General features: G+C 44.5%; 2 protein-coding genes across 2 annotated transcripts in view; one reads left to right on the forward strand and one right to left on the reverse strand.

Moving 5' to 3' along the window:
- Positions 1–379: 379 nt before the first annotated feature.
- Positions 380–16,691, forward strand: Fbxo22 (F-box protein 22). The gene is made up of 7 exons (XM_021172855.2): positions 380–625; positions 790–928; positions 5,920–6,007; positions 6,976–7,071; positions 10,688–10,852; positions 13,408–13,573; positions 15,508–16,691. Exons 1-7 carry the CDS (start codon positions 492–494, stop codon positions 15,923–15,925), a joined length of 1,206 nt encoding a protein of 401 aa, XP_021028514.1. The 5' UTR covers positions 380–491; the 3' UTR covers positions 15,926–16,691.
- Nrg4 (neuregulin 4) overlaps positions 13,568–17,740 on the reverse strand; it is a 103,167-nt gene continuing 98,994 nt past the window's right edge. Inside the window, exon 12 of the mRNA XM_029481086.1 lies at positions 13,568–13,889. The gene's annotated coding sequence lies outside the window, so the exon portion shown is untranslated. The remainder of the gene's footprint in view (positions 13,890–17,740) is intronic.

Genomic DNA, 17,740 nt, shown 5'->3' on the forward strand with positions numbered 1-17,740 from the left:
CAGTCAGGAGACAACCTATTCAATTGAAATGAAGCAGCTTCTACTGTTCTTTGAATTGTGGTATGGTGTTGGGTCTCATGCCCTGTGATTCTGTATGTAGCCCTGCAAGGAAGAGCCGGCAGGAGCCAAAGAATAATGGCTCCTGTGTGAAAATATCTATCTGGTTTGGCATGTGCTTTCTGTAGCAATTAATAGTGCCAAAGAATGGCGAGTGCTATTTATGTCTACTCGCTTAAAACTTACGACCTAACGAGTTAACCAGATTGACCAAATACATAGTGTTTGCAGCCGGCTTAAACGCCAGGCTGCCTCCGGTCCCTTCCGGGCGGAACTGTGCAGGCCGGTGCACCGCTGCAGCGGCGTGTCCAAGTGCCGGAAGTGGCCCACCGGAAGTGGCGCGCGCCTGCTCAGGGAGCTCGGGTTGTAGGTGGTGCGCCGGTCTCTCGGGTGCCTCTGAGACTCCGTAGGGCCTTTGGGCCGGTAGGCGAGGAATGGAGCCGGCAGGCGGCGGTGGTGGCATCTCCTCCACAGATCTGCGAAGCACCTACGTGCTGAGTAACCTTGCGGAGGTGGTGGAGCGTGTGTTTACCTTCCTGCCGGCCAAAGCGCTGCTTCGGGTAGCCGGGTGAGGGCGAATAGGGCGGGAGGAGACCTTCGTCCCGGAGGGTGGCGGGGTCGCCTCTGCCGGGACCCCTGCCCGGGTGTCCTAGTGCTTAGCTGGCGCTGCGAGGCTGCTGACGGTGGGAACCGGCCGCCCGGCGGCAACCCTTTGTGCTTTTGCGTCCCCAGAGTATGCCGCCTGTGGAGGGAGTGTGTACGCAGAGTGCTGCGGACCCATCGCAGCGTGACCTGGATCTCCGCGGGTGTGGCCGAAGCAGGCCACCTGGAGGGACATTGCTTGGTGCGCGTGGTAGCTGAGGCACTTGAGGCAAGTATGGAGTTGTGTGGTGGACAGTCACTTGCAGGGCTGGTGGGCCATCTTGGAGAACTTTTTTAAAAATCAAGATTGTGATACATATCCTTGCTTTTGTTAACTCTAATAGAACCTATGCTTGTATTCTGGATTTTGTAGTAAACGTCAGGTTTTGTAGGGGCGTGCTGCAGTTTAGTCATTATTAGATGTTGGGCAATTGAAGTATCCAGGTGTCCACTATTACAAGGCCATACAGAGCCTTCCTTAACTTGCCTCAATTTTGCAATGAAGGCATTGGGTATCGCTTGCCCAGGGTCTCACACTAGAACTGGAAGAACTAAAACTTCTACCTAAATACGTAAACCACGTTCCTTTTCTCATTTTTGTCCCTGGATCCAGGAGAGTCAGTGTTCGGGGAGGTGAAGACAGATTATAGAGCTGATAGTGAATCTCCAGTATCTCACTGAGTGGCAGGGGCCCTCGTGAGGAAGTTGCCAATTTGATGCCCTATTATCGCTTAGTATGTATAGTAGGCGAATAGGAATGTTCTACTTAACCACAATATAGTCTCCACATTGGGAAGTTATCATTGACGTATGTGTTGGTTAGTGTGGTTCTTTTGGTGTTGGGTTTGGTGTTCAACTTGATCCAGAAAGAGGGAACTCAATAAGTGTCTGCCAAAGATTGACCCGTAGGCAAGTCTGTAGGCCACTCTTGATTAATGTTTGTTGTGGGATCCCCGTCTACACCCACCCCCCCAGGTACACAGCCCCCTAGCCAGTGGTCCTAGAGTTTATAAGAAAACAAACCGAGCAAGCTTGGAGAACAGTACAGTAAACAGCACTCCACTACGTCTCTCTCTCTGCCTTGGTTTTCTTCAGGGATCTTTACTCCCCAGATTGCTTTTCATAATACTTTTTATCACAGTAACAGAAACAAAACTTGAGAGAGAATACATTACCTAAAGGACATCTGAAGGTGCCCTGAAGTGGGGCCTTGCTAGTCAGATTGGAGAGAATCTGAGTACTTGGTTTTTTTTGGTTTTTCGAGGCAGGGTTTCTCTGTGTAGCCCGGGCTGTCCTGGAACTCACTTTGTAGACCCGGCTGGCCTCGAACTCAGAAATCCGCCTGCCTCTGCCTCCCGAGTGCTGGGATTAAAGGCGTGAGCCACCACGCCCGGCTTAATCTGAGTACTAAAATAGAAGCTGTAACAAATCCATCCTTCAGGAAGAGACTGCAAACACACTTCTGTCTAGTCTTCAGGCTTCCATTCAGATTTTGCCCCAGTGCTTTTCTTAAGAGCAGAAGGATTTGATTCTGTTCCCAATGAGTAACTGAAAGGCGCGTTTCTTTGGTTTGTATGTTTCTGCAACCTGACTTTCTGTACCAGCCCCAACACTTAATAAAATTCAAGGCACAAGTTGAGTGTGACTGGGATTTATTAGATTTTTTTTTATCCCATTACCTTAAATTCCTTGATTTAAGAGGTGTCTGCCAGAAACTTCTGCCTTTAAATTTTCTGTCCTGTTGCAGTTAATAAGTATTTGTCTGTAGAGAAACTTTGAAACTTACTTTTCCTTCTCTTTCAGTTTGTTCACACAGCACTCATACATAACGCTTGGTCTCTTGTGTAGAGATGTATCTGTTACTGTTAGACTCTCCTTGGTACTCACACAGTCTTTGTGTGGCTAGTGAGCACTCAAGCCAATTTTATTGTCTCTTAGGGATGACCTTTCTTTTGGCACCAGTTGTCTTCAGCTTGTATTTTCACCTGCTTCATTCAAGAAATTAGTAGTTTCACTAATAGTCTTGGTTTCTTTTAGTGGAGAATGGTATTTAATTTTGACTCTAAGGTCAGTACTGTGTAAGTCTACTCACTGTTGTTTTAAGGGTTTGCTGCATCTAGCCGAGACAGGAATATGTGTGTATGTATATGCACATGCAATTGTTCTTTGGTATTGTCAGGGTATTCGATGCACCATATTGAATTCCACAGCTGCTCAAGTCCCTTATAAAGTGGTATAGTATTCTGTTAACCTATAATGCCCACCCTTATTTAAATTCAAATTTCTAGATTATTTATATCTCATATAAGGTATAAATGTAGACCATATTAGGAAATAAAAGTTTATAAATATAGTATAGATTCGGCCCCTCCCCCATTTTTAAAAAAATAGCTGCATTTGACTCACTGAATGAAGAGAGAGGTGACTGACCTTATGTGTGTCTGGAGCTGTGTCTCCGTCAGTGCATGGGGACGCGTGAGTTGCCTTAGGTACATCCACTTCCTCTATGTTCATAATAAAACCTCCCTTATCGTCAGAGAGAAACTTGGCTCAGAGTTCCTCCCCCCACCCCTTCTCCTCTGAGAGGGTGCCCTCCATACCTCCCCCCAACCCCCGCCCCACACACATCAAGTCTCTGCCAGATTAGGCATTTCCTCTCCAACTGAGGCCAGACTAGCTAGCCTTGGAGACTGAGCTGCATGTATGTCTGCTATATATGTGCAGGGGTCCTCGTTCCAGCCATGTATGTTTCTTGGTTGGTGGCTCAGTCTCTGAGAGCTCCCAGGGGTCTGGAAACCTGGCGCTCTCTCTCTCTCTCTGTGTGTGTGTGTGTGTGTCTGCCTGCCTGCTTGCCTGCATGCCTGTCGTGTATCTGAATATGTGTACGTGTGCACATGCCTGTGGAGGCCAGAAGAATGCATTGAATCCCTTAGAGCTGATTGTAATCTATATGAACTTTGTCCTCTGAAAGAGCAGCAGTCCTCTGAAATGCTGAGCCATCGCTCCAAACCCTGGTTCTTATTTTTAGTGTGCTAGTCCTGAGTGTGGTGTCTTTTTTTCCATGCTGTCTTGTGTGGGTTTTCTTCTTTGCTCTTTTGGACTCTTGGACTCACACCCAGACAGCTGGCTAGCATCTCGCTTGTCTGTTGGATTACTGTTTCTCTCTGATTCATTGATCAAAACCCACAGTCCTTATTGGAGCATCATGTACACTGAGGAAGCTTAAAAATCTGCTGTTTGGTAAAATAAATCATTAAATTATAAATCACAAAGTACCTTCAATGATAAGAAATCTTGATAAAGGGGCTGGAGAAGTGGCTCAGTGGTTGCGATAGTTGGCTTCTCTTCCAGAGGACCCAAGGTCATTCCCAGCATCAGGGGTCACAACTGCCTATAACTACAGCTGGTTTCTGAGGGCACACACACATACACACACTCACAACATACACTTAGACATATACACATAAAATAAGAATTTTTTAAATATTGATAAATTTGAGAAATAGATTATTAAGTTATATTAGGATAGTCTAGATTAATACAAAGGAAGCGTCATAAATAAGCTAGGATGTTTAAGTTTTCTGTGGGGAAAAGAATCCATGTGATTAGTTTTTTAAATGCTCTTTTACATGTCCTGTCGTTTTCATCTTTTTACTGCAGTAGGCATTATTCTACATGTGGTAGTGGCTGTTATAGAGAGAGAGTCTTAGATGTTAACGCAAATTTTGGCTCAAGCTAGCAATGTGGCTTTGACCTCTCCAAGCTGTGAGTTCTATTTCCACAAATTGAAAAAGAACAATAATTCCCTTGTACCCTTAAAGGGTTCTTATAAGGATTAAATGGCAAAAAGATAATGCATATAACATGTTTCTTATGGTATAAGACTATATATTTTCAATGGATATTAAGGACTCTTGTAATATGACTATGAAAGTTCAAATAGCTTTAAAAAAATTAAACTCATGGTGAGACAGAAACATGGCGACTAAGTTATATATGCTGTTTTCTCTGTGTTTTCCAGACCATTTTGTGGACTGAGTATTTTAATAGCTACAAGGAAAGTTGCTTAACTTCCTACTAGAAATATTTTGAACTTTTATAAGACAGCTTGTCATTTGTAACTTTGAATAGTGTAGTCCTAGCTGCCATATGCTACAGTGAATGTCTCATTTTGAGGCTTGTCGTAGTCAGTTCCCAGTGAGAATTAGAGATGAAGCTTGTGTTTGTTTAAACAGGAAGCTCAAGAAACTAGATACCTGCTTTGTGAAAGTTACCTTCTGTTGATGGCAGAGGCAGGACCAGGCCCTGACTCCTTGGATCAGCAGGCATTACAGATAGAAATAACTCAATGTCAGAAAGAAGCCCAAGAAGGTCTAGTGACTGTAGGTACTGGCAGGTCTGCATAGCTGTAGCTGAAAGGCAAGCAGTCTGAGTGTAGGATTGGGAAAGTTCTGTGGAATTTTAAATTGTGGTAACTAGTTAGATTTTCTAGAAATGCCAGGTGAAATCAAGGTCTTCCCACCCCACACTGCATGGTGTACTGTTGAGTGCGTTTCATGAGTTTATCTAGACCCTCTCTGAAACGTCTGCATCTCTCCTGGTTACAGGGCAGTGATGTTGTGCTGCTCTTCACACCATTCCTGGAGGAAACACTTGGAAAGTCTCTCCTTTCATTTAGTTCAGCCTTTGAGACCTGTCTGCCATGTGAGGCTTAGGAAAGCCAGCAGTCTGAGGAGAGCCTGCTCAGAGTTGAGACTACACAAGCAGGCAGGGCTGTAAAGGATACCTGCTGCGTGGAGGTACAGATACACAGGGTGAGAGGTTTGCTCTGCAGTGCCGTAAAGAACCTTTTAAGGTGCCTGGCAGCAAGAGAACTTGTTTGTACCAGTGTGAGCAGGTCTGAAATACTGAGCTGAGGGGCTGGCCTGGAAGGCCCCACTGAGGGGTGCAGCCTGTGCAGCCCCTCTGACAGAATCTTCTTGCTGTGACCTCTGTTCTAAAAGCTCGAATGAGCTTTGTGAAAATGAACTTAAGACCTGAAATAAATCTGACACAAAAACCAAAATAGTAGGTGCTGATAAGAGTAGAAGTGACAGGTGAGATGTGAGGTGGGGGGAGGGGCTCAGGGTGTAGGGCGTCCAGTGACCTTGGACTGGGATGCCTGGGAACACAGAAGCAAGCACAGACTCACAGGATTCCATTCTCTTTTTTTCTTTGCAGAATGTTCGAATCTTACCACAGACAGTTCTCTACATGGCAGATTCTGAAACTTTCATCAGCCTGGAAGAGTGTCGTGGCCATAAAAGAGGTAGCTATGGAGACAAGAGTTGGGTGTTTTTGCTATTGTTTATTTCTGTTTTTGACATTGTCCTCGTTCTGAGAGCAAGCCTTCTGAGACTTTTGGGCACTGCTCCTATACGGATGCCTGTGTCTGCTACAGATTGATGTCTAACCTCATGGTGCAGATGGATGGGTGGATGGGTGGATGGATGGATGGAATGAGGCTTTTCAGAAAGATGTTTTTTCTTGTTTTGAAATACTTTAATCCTCCAGGTATACTTCTCTTTATTAAAATAAGAGCCTGCCTTTGGTTATCCAAGCCTGCTCATGTATACAGTAGTACTGCAAGGTTTTATTACTAAAGCTATTTACAGACACTTGCACTCTTGGCCTGCTAAGGGGAAATACGAACCAAGAATCCAAGATGGACCCTGCAGCCCAGACTTTGATTTGGACCTTGTCTGACTTGAATCTAAATGACGGGAATCAAGTAGTAGTCACGCTGTGAAATCAGGTGGATGCAGAGGTCCAGGAAATAGCGCCTCTTAAACTCAGTGCTAAGCCAGATCTTATGCCGCTCGGGCAAAAGTGGTGGTGGCGAAGGTTAGAGCTAGAGTTTGAAAAAAGGAGGCATCAAAATGGAGAAAACTCTTACCCGTCCCTCCATCCAGTATTTGTTCTCTTTGAGACAAGGTCACATGTAGCCCAGGCTGGCATCAAAACTCACTCGCTATGTAGCCAAGGATGACCCTGAACTCCTGACCATCCTGCTTCCACCTTACAGAGCTAGGATTGCAGCATGCACCTGCTCAGGGTTTATGCAGTGCTGTGCTGATGACTGAACCTAGGCTTCTGGTATGCATTCTACCAACTGACCTACATCCCCAGCCTCATAGCCTGTTTTATTGTTAAATATAGTTTTGGGTTTTTTAACATTGTCAAATTTGACATAGAAGCTGCATAGTATTTAACAGTTGTTCAACTGTTTTGTTACAGCGAGGAAGAGAACTACTATGGAGACAGCATGTGCCCTGGAGAAGCTTTTCCCCAAGCAGTGCCAAGTCCTTGGGATTGTGACTCCGGGAATTGTAGGTGAGAGAAACTTAACAGTTCATTTCTTGCCTTGGTTTGATGTAGGGTCCCAAAGACTGGTGAAGTATTTATAGCTGAGAAGTACCTTTGCATTTCTGATCATCTGAAACAATAGCCTTAGTCATCCTTGCAGTGGTGGTACCTTGTACTTAAAATCTCTCTCAAGTGGATGAGGTTCATAGTTCAGATCTCAAGGCAGCCTAAGAGCAAAGTGTAATCTCTGTCTTCTCTCAGCCAATCACAGGGTGGAAGGATCTCATTCTACCTACCCCAGATTAGAAAAGACCTGCAGCCAGTCCAGTCTGCTCAGCTCTCCCACTCTTGTTTCTTGCAGGTAGGAGCGACTGAGTGTGGCAGGTTTGTGGGCCTTATCTCAAGGCTTGTTCCTCTGCATGTTGCCAGCGTGGCACATGTCTGCTGTTAGTGTTTGTATTGTTTCCTGTTGATGTAGCCATGGTGCAGTGGTTAAGGGATGCGGATTAGGATTCCAGCTGTTTGTACCACTTAGTGCGCCTGTGTTACTTTGGACAGCTTCAGTTTCTTCATCAGTGAATTGTGTCTTTGGAGGACTATGAAGATGTAGTGACGTAACACTTCTACGGCATTTAGAACAGACCATGCAGAGAGAAGATGTTAGTTAGCTATTGCTAGTTAGTTATTGTTAGTTAGCTATTGCTAGTTAGTTATTGTTAGATGTTAGTTAGCTATTGCTAGTTAGTTATTGTTAGTTAGCTATTGCTAGTTAGTTATTGTTAGATGTTAGTTAGCTATTGCTAGTTAGTTAGTTATTGTTAGTTAGCTATTGCTAGTTAGTTAGTTATTGTTAGATGTTAGTTAGCTATTGCTATTTTCTGGAGCTCTAAACAGAGCTTGGTGAAGTGCCTGCTGCACAAGTCTGAAGACCCTTGCCACCCCTGGGTCCCCACACAAGTGTCCTGAAACATTTTGTTTGCATGTCCTAGTCTTGTGCAGTGACACAAAGGGCTCCAGGTGTTTGCAGATGAATAGGGGCTGTTGTAGCTGCTCACACACTAATAAAGCAGTGGCTGTGCAGTGCTTTCTTCCAGAGTCTGAAGTGGCAGTAAGTGGCTAGAAGCCTTTCCATCATTACTGGTTACTGTTGGATGATTCCTCATTCCTCACATCTTAGTCCATCCTTACATCCTCTGTGGTTTTCCTAGACACAGTCAAGTTCCTCCTTTTTAAGTTTTCTGTTTCAGGAATAGGGGCAGGAAAGAAAGGGCCAGCCTCCAGTGGCAGGCCTGTGTCCCCTGTGAGTGGGTGCCAGTTTCAGCTTTCTCTTTGTTGCTGCCCTGTCCTGAAGCAGCTTTGATTTTTGTGTTGCTTTAAGTCCTCATGATCTTATGTTAGGGGCTAAATATCAAATCCCATTCCCTCTGCTCCAACCAGGGTGTGGCCTCTGCTATTTGCAGGGAGCTTTCCATTCCTCCTTGCTGGTTGTGTTGATTTAAATAAGGAAGGCCCTATAGCCTCTTGGAATGCCTGGTCTCCAGGGAGAAGAACTGTTTGAAAGGATTACAAGGCGTGGCCTTGTTGGAGGAAGTTTGTCCTTGAGGATGGGCTTTTAGGTTTCAAAAGCCCATGCCTAGCCCAGTCTCCCTCGCTGCTGGTGGGTCTGGGTGTAGTTCACAGTTACTCCTCCAGCACCGTGCCTGTCTGCCTCTGTGCTCCCAGCCATGATGATGGACTAAGCCTCTGAAACTATAAACAAGCCCCCAGTTAAATGCTTCCTTTTATAAAAGTTGCTTTGGTCATGGCGTTACTCCATCTTTGAACCTTAGTAGTTTGTTTATTCTTTCCTGACAACCTCCCAGAACTCCTCTTCTGACTTATGCGCTTAGTCTCGCCTGTCAGTTCCAGAATGGTTGCCCATTTTATCTTTTAGCTCTTTCACTCAACATAAATAAATGTGGTTTTGAGATTCATTTATGTTACAATTACCAGTAATTCTTTTAAAATGTGTATGTGGGTGCCCATGAGAGAGAGAGTGTGTGGGTGTCTGTCTGTCCGTCTGTCTGTCTGTCTGTCTGTCTAAGTGCATGCGTGAGATCAGAGGTTATCAGGTATCTTCTTCAGTTCTTATCAGCCTTTCGCTGAACTTGGGCTCACTGTTCTAGCTAGGTTTCTTTTTTCTGCTTCCTCTAGACCCTTGCTTGTTTGGGGTTAAGTGTGGGGAGACTTCCAGACTCTGGTCTTCATGCCTATACAGCACACACTTTACCAAACTGAGCCATGTCTCCAGCCCTCCATTTGAAGCATTTTCTGTGATATAAGGGACAAGACTAATCTCCTATTCTGCTTTCATGAACTGGGTTTCTGGTCCTAGGTATCGTGAATGACAATGTTGCTTTTGTGTAAGTTTCTCTGAAACTTAAGAAGTGAACTTGCTCGTTTTTAGCACTGATGTATATTTAACTCAAAAAGAAGCTGCTAGTTTTCCAAATTTCTGCCACAGTGTACTCAGTGAGCAGAGTCTGAGGGTTGCAGTTGCTTCGAATCCTTGCTACTGGGATCACAGCTTGTGGCAACAGCCTGGCTAGTAGGTGTGAAGGTAGATAGTCCTTTGAGTGTTTCCTTGGAATCTCTAATGACCAGCTGCGCTGAATACCTTTTGTGTGCTTACTGGGAACTTGTATGGTGACTTGTGATGTGGCTGGCTTACTCTGCTGTAGTTTTAATTTGGACCATCCTGCATCTTCTCACACAGTTAGACACTGTTTAGGTTTCCCTCCTAGGCTTTGTAGCAGAGTAGCTCATTTGCTGTTGCACCAGAATACTTGGCAAATGCTGTCGGGTGGGGCACTTGCTTAGTTCACAGTTCAAGGGTGCATCCTTGTAGAGAGTCGTGTGAGAGGCTTGAGAGAGCTGGTCACACTCTCCTTACTGAGGGAGCCCAGTGTGACTGCTCCAGCTTGGCTGTAGGACTCCAGGCTCTGGGGTGGTGCTGCCCAAGTGCAATGTCTGTCTTATCCCAACCTAACCTAGGTCCCTCACAGAGTGCCAGAGTCAATCTGTCAGGTTAACCACCAAGACACCACCACCACAAGCCTATCATAAACTTGCATTTTCTTCCATGTTTCAAGCTCACAGTACATCATATGGGATTTGTCTTCTGACTTTTTCCTTTGAATATCCCGCACCACAACCTGGTTTGAATATCCCGCACCACAACCTGGTTTGAGTTTTTATAGAAACTTAACACTTAAAAAGATTTATGGCCTTTTGCCTGCATGCATCTCTGTGCACTCCATGCATGCCTCGTGCTCATGGACACCAGAAGAGGGTAGCGGATCTCCTGGGACCAGAGTTAGACTTGGAACTGAAACGAGGGTCTCTGAAGAAGAGCACTTGTGATGAACTTCCTTCATCTGGACTCCGCGGCTGCTCAGTTCGTAAAGATTCCTTTCTGAACACACTTGAAAGTGTGCTGCAGGCATTGCCGCCCTAATGTTGCCAGCGAGCTATCTCTCTAGGAGAAGCTGTCTGACGGCCTGCCCTGCGTTTGGGGGGGGGGGGGCTATGATGGGCTGATGATGACTCTTACTAAGTGGGGTTTCTATGAGATGGCCTCATGGAACTCTCTCTTTCTCCCTAGTGACTCCAATGGGATCAGGTAGCAATCGACCTCAGGAAATAGAAATTGGAGAATCTGGTTTTGCTTTATTATTCCCTCAAATTGAAGGAATAAAAATTCAGCCCTTTCATTTTATTAAGGACTCCAAGAATTTAACACTGGAAAGACACCAGCTTACTGAAGTAGGTAAGTTACTGTTATTTACGGGTTGATTTGTTTGGTTTGAGACAGGATCTTACTATGTAGTTCTGGCTCTCCTTAAACTCACTCAAAGATCTTCCTGCCTCTGCGCCCTGAGTGCTGGGTTTAAAAATGCATGCCATACACTGACATTGTTAATTACTATTACTTGCTCATTTTGTTGATTACCTTGCTCTGTTTTAGTTCTGGCCAGCTAGGCTGCTGTTGACAAGGCTGTGGATGAGGGGTAGAATTGGTTTCTAGTTATTTTATTTGCCATGAAGTCCTAGATGACTAGAGATGAACATTTTTCTAAGTATTCTGCCAATAAGCTTGTATGAGTGTTTTGTTTGCATGTATGTAAGTGTATATAGCATATGTGTGTCTGCTGCCCATGGAGAGCAGAAAAGGACATCAGATTCCCTGGAACTAGAATTATAGACACTTGTGAGGTAAGGTCCAAGCATGCATGCATTCAATTGTAATTGAATTTCAAGAGTTCTTGATCTTCAGTAAACTCTTATTGATAATTTTGTCTTAATTTTGTTATTTAAAGCTGAAAAACTTAAGCTCTTAAAAATTTCTAGTAACTATTTATTATAAAACTTTTTAGAAGAAAAAGTAGAGATAGTCATGAAGTTGGTATACAGTTGAGATTACACCAGAGTTTGAGGAAGCAAGCATGATTGCAGTAGGTCAGGAATCAGCAAGGCGCAAGGCAGTGTGAAGGCTCTTTATCATCTACACCTGCAGAGGGCATGTTTGGGCTTAAAGTACCACTGCTCATAAAAGTTTCTTAGTGCAAACTCCACATCTATGTGTAGCTGGGCTAGCCTGAAGACATATGCCTCTGTTACACAGCGGCCCTCAGACTGTCACTTCCCAGTCTTCTCTAATCCCTTTAGTGTTCTGCTTTCACATTGTTTATATGTAAGTCACCTCTTGGGCCCTGTACCTAGTCTGGGCAGCTAGTTTTGCTTTACAGACAAGGAAATGGGTTTGGAAAAGTTAAGAAGCTTTGTCCCAACTAAAAGACTAGCTATAGGAAAATGGTGTAACAACAAAGGAAGGATTGGGTTTATGCATCAGAGGAAGGATACTGTTGAGAATGGCTTCTCTGCTGTCCCCAGCAGTGTAAACAGGAGAGGAAGAGCTGAAGCTGGGAGCCCTGCACATAGGCCTCAGTGTGGAAGAGGGTTGCACAGGTACAGGCATCCTGCTCCTGTAGTTTAACTGTTTAAAATAGAAAAACAAACAAAAAACAAAACAAAACAAAAACAGGCAGGGGCTCAAGGCTTGGAGACTACTCAGGCAGGTGCAGGTGTGGAGACCTAAGGCTCATATTGGGTTTGTGTCTCAGTGTCTCTTCACACTGACTTCTTTTGAATAGCCATGTCATTGCCCCAAAGTAGTCATTTCCCTGGAAGTAACAATCTTGTTTCTAAAATAGACTTGACTCTTTCTCCCACAGGCTTTTTCCTTCTCAGAAAATTGGTTCTACAAAACAAAAGGTTCTTTTCTCAATGTGCCAGGCTTGTCTGTAAGAAGGTGGACCCTTCAGAGCTGGCTTGAGATGTAGGGTGCTAGGAGGCACTGTTGTTTGCACTGTGCCTACCTGCGGAGCAGAGTCTGAAGGATTATCTGTTAGAATTATCTTGTCAGAAGCATTGGGGGGAGACACTGCTCCACACTGTGACTTTCAGGTAAAGCTAACCTAGATTTCAGCACAGAGAGTAATTCCAGGATGAGCTAGTGCAAAGTAGGGTCGGAGTTTATTAAAAGGAGGTTTTCAATACCAGTTTCAGCATAGGGTTGAGAGACACTCAGAAAGTGGGCTCTGCAGAGGAGGGCCACATGTCGTCTCTACAGGTGCTCTGCCATTAAAGTTTAGCTGAACTCTTGGGATGGCTGCTGGGGTGCAGGGCAGGGTAACATTGAGTAATTAAAAACTGGAGGTCTCTGGCATGCGTGGAGTTCGGTGTTGATGTGGTGGACTCTTGATCCTTAGTTGGCAGAGTCTCCCAGCACTGGTTCTGCAGGGCGCCTCCTCCTTCCCATGTGGCCTGCTTCACTCTGGCTTAGTGGCCTTGCTGCTTTGGAAGTCGTGTGGGATCATCCTGTTAAATACTGACTAGTATCAATGAATGCAAACAACGTACCAGAAGCTCAGTGGAAGCTCTGGGAAGAGATGGCCACTGGCTCTCTTGAGCTCTGCTGCCTGCCAGTGATGCAAGCTGCTTTCAGATCACATCTGAGAAGATAAGCTCGAAGTCACTGGTGTGCGAGGAACGAAGATGTGGAGCTGGCACCGCTGTTATTCACTTCAACATGTCTGTGTAGCACTCTGCAAAATGTCCTTGCTTATGTGAGGCATATTACATTCAAATAGCCATAGGTTTTATTAATGGAAAAATCATAACTAAGGCTTGAGTGAGTAATCTCAGGCTCTAAGAATCGGAGAACTGAGCACTTCAGCACTGCAGAACACACTGGGAGTGCCAGTCAGCAGGAGCAACAGTTCATGCTGTTTAAAGCTGTCTCTGTCCCTCACTTCTCTGCAGGTCTTCTGGACAACCCTGAACTTCGTGTGGTCCTTGTCTTTGGCTATAACTGCTGTAAGGTGGGAGCCAGTAATTACCTGCATCGGGTAGTCAGCACTTTCAGCAATATGAATATCATCTTGGCTGGAGGCCAGGTGGACAACTTGTCTTCACTGACTTGTGAGAAGTAAGCCTGAGTACTTTGCTCTTCCCCCGTGGTAAATAGAAATATTTGATTTCAGGTCCTCAATACTTTTAGGTTTTTAAAAAAGAAGTTAGAGGAATCAAGCAGAGTATAGTGTTGTTATGCCTTTAATTCCAGTAACTCTGAGTAGGCAAAAACAGGTGAGTCTCTTGAATTCAGGGCCAGCCTTATCTACACTGCTGACTTCCAGGCCAGTGAACTGAACTTGGATTTATTGTTTTTTAAGAATGTCAGAATCAGGCTCTTTTAGCATTACCCGTTGATGTATTTTAGAGCTCTGGTCCTTGTGGTGTTGCTCCTGCAAATGAAGAAATCATTTGAGTAAGGCTAAAATAAATTAATACACATGGCTTTTATGTCAGTAGAGTTGAGTGTAACTGGGCAGTAGAGGCTTCATAGAAACAAATAAGGAAGACTGAGTTTTTAAGGGAAAGGGGAATTCTAAGGTGAGGTTGAGGCACCTTTGTTGTAAACAATGTTCCATGGCCCTTGTGTGGAAGTCGTCTTAAATGAGCTGAGACTAGCCTGGTGCTGAGGTCTGTGTGTATGCTGAGTACACACAGGAGGGGCGATTGCAAGGAGGTCAGCAGCAAATGAGCAGAAGTCCCACAGTTGGACCCTGCAAGCTCATCTTTCTAAGCAATTACTTGAAGATTGAGTTCTTATGTCTAAAGCAAACTTCAGCCTCTTAAAGGCGTCTCTGTGGTTCACAAATTATCCTGGTTAGACTATAAAGTTGTTACATGGGCCAGGTCTTCATGGAAAAACTTGTCAGGCTCTAACCACTTGCCAATTGGAGGCAGGATCTCTCTGTGGCATCTCTAACCTTTTCCCCCCAGAGAGCAGCAGCTTATGGGTATATTACTAGTATTCCTTGGTCTTCATTTTTGGGAAATGTATACCAGATTTTATTTTGCGTGTATGTATATGCCCCAGTGATGCTTGATAGCTTTGTTTCTTGTTACCCCAGAGAACTTTGCCCATTCTATAGAGTCGGTTGTTGATAAATGTCATAGGGACTTAAGGTGTATGTTTCTTCCCAGTGAGTAGTCAGTTTAAGTTTTATAACTTACTGACAATGCATTTTTTTTTTGGTAAGGATAAAAGTCCCATTCATTAAAAAAAGCCTTAACAGGGCTGATGCAGCACTTGTCACAAGAACTGACAACCTGAGTTCAATCCTTGGGCCACACAGGTGAAAAGAGAAAGGACTCCTGAGCGCTCCATTCAAATGCTGTCTGTGTAGGCTGAGCACAGAGGTGCCCTCAGAGACCAGAGATGTTAATAGTCTCTGGAGTCACAGTGGTTTATGAATCAATCGCCTGATGTAGGTGGCTCAGAACCAAACTGGGAGCTTCTGTAAGGGCAGGAGCTGCTCTTAACCTTAGCCACCTCTGCAGCTATCCCTACCTCAAGTTGTGAAGCTTTAAAATTCAAATGAGTCAAATTTCAGGCTCAGTGCAATAAACCAGGCAGGAAAGCTGAAACCTGCAGAGTTGAAATTACCCTCCATGATTATATCTTTTTCATAATTTAACAGTGGATAGGCTGAAGTGGAGGAAGGTGCATGCTTTGCCTAGGTATGGAGGGGTGGGACGTCAGTCAGTGACAGAGTACTTGCCAGCACCTCCACTGCAAAGCCATGTCTATGTGCACCTACCTACTAGGTTCCGTTTAGAATGGTCAGATAGCGAGTTACTGGGAACTACTAATCCAGGAGGAGCTTTTGTATAGTGTATTTGTGGCTGAAAAGGGCAGCTGCTTGCCTTTTTTGATCTGCCCTGTTTTTTAATAACAGTTTATTTTAATCCTTGTCTGAGAGGGATAAACCTCAGACCAAAGCTTAGGTTGCCAAAGGCAGCAGATCTTTTCCCCTTAGTCAGGAGGTGTTGATGGTTTTCTGTTCCTATTTCCAGGAACCCTCTGGATATTGATGCCACAGGTGTGGTTGGACTGTCATTTAGTGGGCAACGAATCCAGAGTGCCACAGTTCTTCTCACTGAGGATGTAAACGATGCCAAGACCGTCGAGGCTGCTATGCAGCGCCTCAAAGCAGCCAACATCCCTGAACAGAACACCATTGGCTTCATGTTTGCATGTGTTGGCCGAGGCTTTCAGTACTACAGAGCCAAGGGGAATGTTGAAGCTGATGCATTTAGAAAGTTCTTTCCCAATGTCCCCTTATTTGGCTTCTTTGGAAATGGGGAGATTGGCTGCGACCGGATAGTCACTGGGAACTTTATACTGAGGAGATGTAATGAGGTAAAGGAAGAGGACCTGTTCCATAGCTACACAACCATCATGGCTCTTGTTCACCTGGGAACCTCTAAATGAGCCGCCTCGCTTTCACACCATGTAACTTTGGGGGTTTCTCTTTTTTAGAAAAATGGAAACTCGGGATACAAATATTTTAAGCAAAACTAGCTATGTGTGTTTTGTAGCTTTGGGTGACGCTCTGAGATCACTTTGGGATGATTTTTTAATACATAGATGAAGGACAGCGTTAACATTGTAAGCACGCAAGTCAAGAAGTGAGGCTGTGGTTAGGTGCAAGCAAAGCTGCCGGGGCTGAACTGCCCCAGATTCTGTAGCCACTGTGTAAGCACCCTGCGAGGTTGAGGGCCACCAGGAAGGTGGAGGCTTAAATAGTGGTTGATGAACTTGTAGCAGAATCATGACTTAAGAAAGGAGAAAATTGCCGGGTGTGGTGGCGCACGCCTTTAACCCCAGCACTTGGGAGGCAGAGGCAGGTGGATTTCTGAGTTCGAAGCCAGCCTGGTCTACAGAGTGAGTTCCAAGACAGCCAGGGCTATACAGAGAAACCCTGTCTCAAACCTTCCCCGCCCCCACCCCCCCAAAAAGAAAGGAGAAAATTAAAGAAATGGCTTGAGAAGTTTTGCAGAAGCTGTAACAAATATTGGCTTTTTACTTTTCTGATGAAGAACAATCTGTTTTGTTACTGTATAAAGTTGTTCTTTTTGTGAGTTAGCTTTTTCCTCTTCATAGTAAAGAGACTGCAAGGGAACAGCCTGTATCACACAGTTCTGAAAATCATCACCATATTTTGTTTGTACACCAATAAAACATACTTCCTACTCAACTGGTGTTGTAATTATTGCTGTTGATAAGAGGATGAAGGATGTAACCGGCTCTTAACAGTAACCCAGACTGAGGGAGAGGTGTGTAAGCAGCAGTCCCCCTCAGCATCCACGTTTACACTGCACACTTTACTCATGCCTGTGTTTCTTAATACTACTGTGTCTTGTTCCTAACTATGGCGTGACCTTTGTTTGCTCTGTTCTTCTTATTGCTTGGAATATGGGCAGGTCACCTCGGACACTGCAGAGATGTCAGTACTCCATTGTGGTGAGGATCACAGAGGGATCCTGGGTCTCTTTATACTTGTGTTGTTGGCCCCTCACAGTGGACCCAGGCTGCCTGCTTCTAGTTTGTGTTACAGGCAGAAGTTAACATGGACTTGTTCCAGGTCTTTGTTGCAGGATATTCTTACAAGGTAACATTTCTGTATTGTTCAGAGGTTTGTACTAATAGGACAATAGATAATTTATAAATAAAATCAAATACAGGTATTAAAAAAATAATTGCTGGTTTGTCACAAATAAATGCCTAGAAATGCCAACTGCTGATACTTAATGAAGCTGCAAAAAATAATCACATTAAAAAAAAACTGAGCACAGTAGTGAAGGTATGGTCACATACTGAGCTGTCATCTCAAGCAAGGCTTAGATCTACCAACAAGGCTTAGAAATTGCTGCTTTCTGAAGAAGATACATGAATGACTAACAAACGGTACGGCAATGTGGTCAACTTCACTGATGCAAGGGAAGTGCATGTTAAGCCTCAATGAGATGTCACATCAGCCCATTAGGATGGTGGGTTATTACCCCCACCCCTGTCTACCATCTTCTACACAGCAACACAGATGCACACAAGTATTGGGCCCTGTACGGCTGGTAAAACTGTAAAATGGTGCATTGGTTACAAAAAACAGTATGATCTTTGTCAAATTAAGCAAAAATTACAATTCAATCCAGAAATTCTACTTGAAATGTAATATTTAAAAATAAAAGCTGGAGTTGTGGTGGTAACATTGCTGTTTACAGCAGTCAAATTGGAAATCATCCAAAT

Source organism: Mus caroli, chromosome 9, assembly GCF_900094665.2.
Source record: "Mus caroli chromosome 9, CAROLI_EIJ_v1.1, whole genome shotgun sequence".
NCBI lineage: Eukaryota > Metazoa > Chordata > Mammalia > Rodentia > Muridae > Mus > Mus caroli.

Coding starts and splice junctions, on each gene's coding strand:
- Fbxo22 (XM_021172855.2), top strand. CDS start 492: ATGGAGCCGGCAGGCGGCGGTGGTGGCATCTCCTCCACAGATCTGCGA. Junction 7,072..10,687: donor TGTGACTCCGGGAATTGTAG/GTGAGAGAAACT, acceptor CTTTCTCCCTAG/TGACTCCAATGGGATCAGGT. Junction 10,853..13,407: donor ACACCAGCTTACTGAAGTAG/GTAAGTTACTGT, acceptor ACTTCTCTGCAG/GTCTTCTGGACAACCCTGAA.